Source organism: Carlito syrichta, unplaced genomic scaffold (genome assembly GCF_000164805.1).
Source record: "Carlito syrichta isolate Samal-C Ts95f unplaced genomic scaffold, Tarsius_syrichta-2.0.1 Scaffold308842, whole genome shotgun sequence".
NCBI classification, from domain to species: domain Eukaryota; kingdom Metazoa; phylum Chordata; class Mammalia; order Primates; family Tarsiidae; genus Carlito; species Carlito syrichta.
The window spans coordinates 8700-15695 of NW_007252938.1; the positions used below are offsets into that span (position 1 = coordinate 8700).

General features: G+C 50.0%; 1 protein-coding gene across 2 annotated transcripts in view; it reads right to left on the minus strand.

Annotated features, from left to right (window-relative positions):
- Nucleotides 1-5648: 5648 nt before the first annotated feature.
- Nucleotides 5649-6996, minus strand: part of FOLR3 (folate receptor 3) — a 5688-nt gene continuing 4340 nt past the window's right edge. The window contains exons 3-5 of one of the 2 annotated variants that reach the window (XM_008066081.1): nucleotides 6377-6565; nucleotides 6067-6202; nucleotides 5649-5966 (exon numbers count right to left, since the gene is read on the minus strand). In XM_008066081.1, the coding sequence (XP_008064272.1) occupies nucleotides 5710-5966; nucleotides 6067-6202; nucleotides 6377-6565 (582 nt within the window). In that variant the 3' untranslated portion in view covers nucleotides 5649-5709. Of the gene's footprint in view, nucleotides 5967-6066; nucleotides 6203-6376; nucleotides 6686-6996 lie in introns of both variants that reach the window. The other variant, XM_021716566.1, reaches the window with a different exon arrangement.

Below are 6996 nucleotides of genomic sequence, written 5' to 3' on the forward strand. Positions count from 1 at the left end.
ATCCACTCACCTCAGCCTCCCAAAGGCACGGGATTACAGGCTGAGCCACCGAGCCCGGCAACACTCTCTGTTCTAATTGTGCATGCAAATATACTAATTCAGGCCTGTCAAAAGTTCCCCATTGTGACCGACAAAGCTTTAAGTTGTCCAGGGTTAGCTTTTTCCAGGATCCCAAATGTTAACAATAATTTTTGCCATAATTCATATCATGTGAGCCATTGGAGTTTCTGATGGCAGCCAGTAGGCATTTGTTCCCTTCGAACCTAGGTTCTCCCATAACAGTATTTACTTACCCTAGGCATCCTTTTGAGTGCCACTAGAGTGCCACTAGAGGGCAAGCATCTTCACCAGCTAAGTCCAGCTAAAAAGCCCCCTCTATTAGGAACGCCAGGGCCAACAAAGAGGTCCCCTCTGAGGTCTGGATGAAGGGGATCAGAGGAAAGAAGTATCCAAGATCTCAACCTAAAAATGGGAGATATTGGATTGAGGAGCGCTTACCCAGCTCCCTCCCAATGGGTCAGGAAGACAACTAAGCTGTCAGTGGGTTCTTACAGGCCCCAGGGCATTGCCTCACACTGGGGAGATCTCACAGTAGGGGAACCTAGGTCTCTGTGGAGTCCATCCTTGTTGCCAATTATGCCAACTTAAAATCACAAGACCTTTTGCCAAGGAGAACCTTTATTTTATTTTATTTTTTAAATTCAGTGTCTCACTCTGTTGCCCAGGTTGGAGTACGGTGGCAGGATCATGGTTCACCACAGGCTTGACCTGGGCTCAGGCAATCCTCCTGCCTCTACCTCCTGGGTAACTGGAACTACAGGTGTGCACCACCGTGCCAGGCTAGTTGTTTGATTTCTTTGTAGAGACGAGGTCTCACTAAGTTGCCCAGTCTGGTCTCGAACCCCTGGGCTCAGGTAATCCTCCTGTCTCTGCCTCCCAAAGTACTGGGATTATAGATGTGAACCACTGCACCCAGCGAGAACCTTATTTTGTATGACAGATTGCAATCTGCAGGCTGGGAAGCAGAACCTACAGCTGAGATAGAAAGGCGGCACTTGGAGGAAAGAAGGCTGGAAGTTTTATGCTAAATGTGTTGGCTAAACATACATGTTTAACATCAAAGGAGGCACTATGACTTACTCATGAGTTATACATGTGTGACAAGCAAACATACATGTTACACACATCCCATGTTCACTTTGGGGTTGAGACTTAACATTAAAATGCAGTAAAATTAGGCTCTCTATACATCAAAAGGTGAGACATAGGACACAAAAGACCTTTGAGTGCCATCTCTGTAAACTGGCCAGAACCAGTCTGTGGTTGACCATCATTTATCAGGAAGGAATGCTTTATAAGCTAGTCAGCTGCCATGTTTAAATCTCACAAAAGGAGAGGAGGCTGGCCATGTTGTCAGGCAATTGGTTGAAGTTGAAATCAGCAGAGTAATCTTCCATTCTTTGTTTTCCTTTTTTTTTTTTTTTTGAGTTGGAGTCTCACTCTCTCGCCCAGACTGGAGTGCAGTGACCACTCCTGGCCACTGCAGCCTTGACCTGTTGGGCTCTGGTAATCCTTCTGCCTCAGCCTTCCAAGTAGTTGGAACTACAGGCACGCGCTACCACCCCCAGCTAATTTTTGATTTATTGTAGAGATGAGGTCTCACCAAGTTGCCCAGGTGGGTCTTGAACCTACAGGGTCAGGCAATTCACTCACCTCAGCCTCCCAAAGCACAGGATTACAGGCTGAGCCACCGAGCCTGGCCCAGAGCTGGTTTCTATTTAACTTTTAGGAAAATGTCTGGTAAAGGTTAGTGAGGAAGGGGTGTACTGGGGTGTGACTGACTGCCCATCTCATCATGGCCAGGAAACAAAGTTGTTCTGGGGTCTCCTTGGCTAAGAGTGGTCTGTTCAGTTGATTGAGGAGTTTAGGATTTTATTTTAGTTTGCAGAGGGTTAAGTCCTCTGAAAACCTCGGCAATCAGAGGGCCCCTAGAATCCTCAGACTTCCCTCCTTATTTATAAGTCCAGAGCAGCTTGCTGATTGGAGAAGGGCTGACCAGGTGTCTACAGAGACCTGTGGGAACGATGCCTCTAGATGGAGCTCCTGCCCTTTCATCCTCTTCCCCTGGCCTGGGGGCTGATCACTAACTGGCCTTTATGGCCCCTTCACTGTAGGAGTGATATTCATCCCCAAAGTCAGGTCCTCCTTGGACCCTGAGAGCTTCAGAATAGCAACCAGCCAAGGGAAGGTTGAGTTGTAGGTTGAGTTCAGTTCCCCAGGTTGAGTCCAGTTCCTCAGGTTGAGTCCCCACCACTTGTTGAGCCTCAGGGGCCTGCTTTGAATGATGGGAAGATGATCCCATTTGGAACTTGGGTGCTGGGGCCGTTTAGCCAGCAGGGAGGGATAGAATCAGGCAGCCATCTTGGAGCCAGTCCAGAGAGTATCTGCTTGGACTGCAAGCTTAATATCAGCAAGGTTAATCATTCTCATTCCTTCCAGCCCCTACCTGAAGGCTGCCTTGTGACCAGACACAGATAACAGGAAGGTGTTTGACCCACAGGGGCGGAGATTCTGGGCTTCACGGAGGTGGGGTGGCTCAAAGAGGAAGAGGAGAGAACCCTGAGCTTTTCCTGAGTGGCAGTCCATCACACATACAATCTCTCATCACCCATCCTCCCAGCTGCAGAAACTACAGCTTTTAGTCTGACTCCGCCCTGCCCTGACTTCTTTTCTTTTCTTTTCTTTTTTTTTTTGAGTTGGAGTCTCACTCTGTCGCCCAGACTGGAGTGCAGTGGCCGCTCCCGGCCACCGCAGCCTCGACCTGCTGGGCTCCGGTGATCCTTCCGCTCAGCCTTCCGAGTAGCTAGAACTACAGGCGCACACTACCACGCCCAGCTAATTTTTTGATTTATTGTGGAGATGAGGTCTCCCCTGCCCAGGCGGGTCTCAAACCCGCGGGCTCAGGTAATCCACTCACCTCAGCCTCCCAAAGGTGCAGGATTACAGGCTGAGCCACCGAGCCCAGCTTGACTTCTTTTCATACAGCAGCTACAGGAGAGAAAATCTGTAAGAGGCCCTCGGGATAGCATCCAAGGGAATGTAGATCTGGTGTTTCTTCTTTGGGCTTATCTCCTGCACACACACCTTCCTAACTTCTGTCTCAGCCACCTTGGAATCCTGCTAATGCTTCTATTACCTTTTGCTAAGACCTTTCCACAGAATGCCTTTCCCCCTGCTGTTTTGTGTTGACAAATATTACACCTCTGGAAGCCTTTCCCGACTTCCTTGGGCTTCCACAGAGCAACACCATGCTCTGTGCTTCCCTCTGAAAACCTTACCTCATTGATCTAAGAGTTATTGGTTCTCAGATCTGTCTGTCCCCACCAGACCTTGCAAGGGACTCAGTTCCCTTCCTGTCTGAGACCAGCATGGGCCAGTGAACTGGCTGCTCAGAAAGCATTTGTTGAGTGCACGATGAGTACATGGATTCCCTAACTTACGTAGCACTTCCTCTGTGCCAGGCCCTGGGAGTCTGGCACAAAATGACATAGACACAGCCCGGCTTGCAGGAGTGCACGTTTTGTTTGGGACAAGGCAGACCAAAAAACACAATAGACAGAAATCTGTAAAAGGGGACAGAGTGATGTCATGAGAAAGCACATGGAGGGTTATTTTTAGGTTTAGCTAGGTTAGAAGTCGTTGTGGGAGGGGGTGGGGAATTGTGGGTTGTGATTTAAGTGGCCACAAGGGGCCACCAGCCTGGAGAGGATGAATGAAGAACATTCCCGGCATAGAAGGAGTTGCTGAAGCACAGGCCTCAACGTGGCAAGTGTGCCTGGGGCTCATTCGTGGGGGTGGCAGGGGGGTGATTTGATATGGGGTCTCGAACAAGGGGCAGGGCCTTCGATGTCATTGAAGAAATTTGGTTTTTACAACAGATTCCATGAGAAAGCAGTGAAGGGTTAATGAGGGGGCTGTCAGATAGTAAGACGTTTTTAGGTTTTGTTTTCTCTTTTTAAAAAACGTCCACCATCTCAAACCAAGTGAAGTGGGGACCAAAGTGAAGTCCAGACTTTGCCTGCACGATGACCATTTGTATGTCTAACCCTGAATTGTACCCTATATCTTTAAAATAATAAAGTCAAATTAGCTGGGCGTGGTGGCAAGTGCCTGTAATTCCAGCTACTTGGAAGACTGAGGCAGAAGGATCACCTGAGTCCAGCAGGTCAAGGCTGCGGTGGTCATTGAGTATACTACTGCACTCCAACCTGGGTGACAGAGTGAGACTCCAACTCAAAAAAAAAAAAAAAAAAAAAGGCACCCGGCAAATGAAAACTACAAGATTCCCTTTGCCCTACCTATCAGATGAGCACAAAACCAAAGTTTGATACTATACTGTGTTGACAAGACCATAGAGAAACAAGTCCTCTCATACTTTGCTGCTGAGGGACAACATTGATAAAACCCCATAAAATTGTAACCATCTGGTGGCCCATGCCTGTAGTTCCAGCTACTTGGAAGACTGAGGTGGAAGGATCACCTGAGCCCAGCAGGTTGAGGCTGTGGTGGCTGTGAGCGTTTCACTGCACTCCAGCCTGGGCGACACAGTGAGACATGAGGCTCCAACTCAAAAAAAAAAAAAAGATTGCTCATTGCGTTATTTGTCATTTTTTGGAAAGAGAAACGAGGCATGTATTCATCATTGGGATCCCCAGTCAACACCTCCGCCACAGCCCACAGCTAGTGAGGGAGAAGGAAAGATACTCTCTTCCCCACCAGAAGCCCATAACTCTTTTGCTGTCTCTGCCTATCTTCCCTCCACCAGTGCCCTTGTCCCTTTGCAGCATGAGTCTGATGAGCCTGGTGTGATAAACCCAGTACCAGGGTAAGAGTCTCAGATGAAGGGATCAGATGCCCAGATTCTTTTTTTTTTTTTTTAATCAGAGTCTCACTCTGTCACCCAGGCTGGAGTGCCGTGGCACGCTTACGGTCACCCCAGCCTCAATCTGCTGGCCTCAGGTGATCCTTCTAAGTAGCTGGAACCACAGGTATGCACCACCACGCCTGGCTAATTTTTTTTTTTAATTGTGGAGATGAAGTCTCACCAAGTTGCCCAGGCTGGTCTCGAACTCCTGGGATTTAGGCAATCCTCTTGCCTTGGCCTCCCAAAGGTCTGGGATTAGGGATTACAGGCATGAGCCACTCTGCACCAGGCTCAGATGCCTGGATTCTTCTTCCTTTTTTTTTTTTTTTGAGATGAAGTCTCAGGCTGGAGTGTAGTGGAACAGCCTCAATCTACTGGGCTCAGGTGATCCCTCCACCTCAGCCTTCCAAGTAGCTGGACTATAGGAACTATAGTCATGCACCACCACATCCAGCTAATTTTTTGATTTATTGTAGAGAAGAGGTCTCACCAAGTTGCCCAGGATGGTCTTGAACCCATGGGCTCAGGTAATCCTCTTACCTCAGCCTCCCAAAATGCTGGGATTATAGCCAGATGCCTGGATTCTAACTTAACTTCCACCCCCCCCCCACTTGCCAGTGAACATCAGGCTAGTTCTAGCCCCATTTGGGGCCTCTCAGGAATGAGAAAGCAATGTATCCCCTAACCCACTCATCCCCCCCAAAAGGATTTATAAAACACAAGATACAAGTGAATCTGTCTATTAGAACAGACTGTTGGAGGAACCCCAGGAAACACTTCTTTGATCAGGAACCAGTGCCCAGTGCCCCAGTCCCGTGAAGTGTGGCGCCAGCACCCATGGCCGCAGCATAGAACTTCACCACCTCCTCGTTGGGATTGCCCTGGGCTGAGTCAAACCACAACTGGATGCAGCGGCCACTCCCTCGGCTGTAGTTGCTGACCTTGTAGGAGTGACTCCAGAGATCCTCACAAAGGGCAGCTGGGGTGGGGAAGTAGGACTCAAACGTACGGCAGGTGGTCCCAGTTGGGCACTGGTTAATCCCTGAGAGAGAACACGTATTGTTAGCTTCTGGGCTGGGCAGCACCTCTCCCAACCCCGAATCCCCACTCCCATCCCCCGTCTCTTCAACCCCATCCCTCACCTGAGGTCCAGTTCCAGCCTTTTTGCCAGTTGCTCTTGCAGGTGTAGGAGGTGCGACAATCCTCCCACCAGCGCTCACAGTCTTCCTTGCACAGGGGCACGTTCAGGATCCGCTCTTTGCGCCAGCTTTGGTTTACCTGGGTTGGGAGGGGAGGCTCCTGTCCGTCAGGTGGTCAGCTGCCTCAGCAGGTACAGCCTTGAAGGTGCCTCCACCATCCCAGACCAGAATTCCTGGACCAAGCACTCCCTGAAGGTGGCTGACAAGCTCTGCCCTCTACTGAGGTTCATGCTTGTGGGGACAGCACTCGCACCTGCCGGATCCAGGGCCCCAGGTTGGGTGAGCACTCGTAGAGGCAGTTGTCCTGGATGAAGTGACGCTTGCAGGCGGGCTCCATCGTGCCGCAGTGTTCCCAGTTAAAGTTATACAGGCGGGAGGTGTCCTTGTGCAGCTCCTGGCTGGTGTCGACGGTGCAGCAGGCGTTCTTCCTCCAGGGACTGCACTGGGTGGGGAAGGCACAGGACTAAATCCCTCCCCCACCACAGCTGTCTGCTCTGTATTCTGGCTCCTCTGCCCCAGGTGGGTCATCCAGAGGAGCACTCACTGTGGAGGACCATTGAGGGTACGGAGGCAATTGGATACTGGCTTGGGGATGTGGGAGACCAGTGGAGCTACAGTCTGGGAGAGTAATTATTTGCACAGGGTGTTTGTTTGTTTGTTCGTTCATTTGAGATGAGCTTTCCCTGTGTTGCCCAGGCTGGTCTCAAACTCTTGGTCTCAAGCAATCCTCCTGCCTCGGCCTCCCAAAACACTAAGATTATAGGTGTGAGCCATGCACCCAGCCTATATAATACTTAACAGTTTACAAAGTTATTTCAGCCAGGCTCGGTGGCTCAGCCTGTAATCCCAGCACTTTGGGAGGCTGAGGTGAGT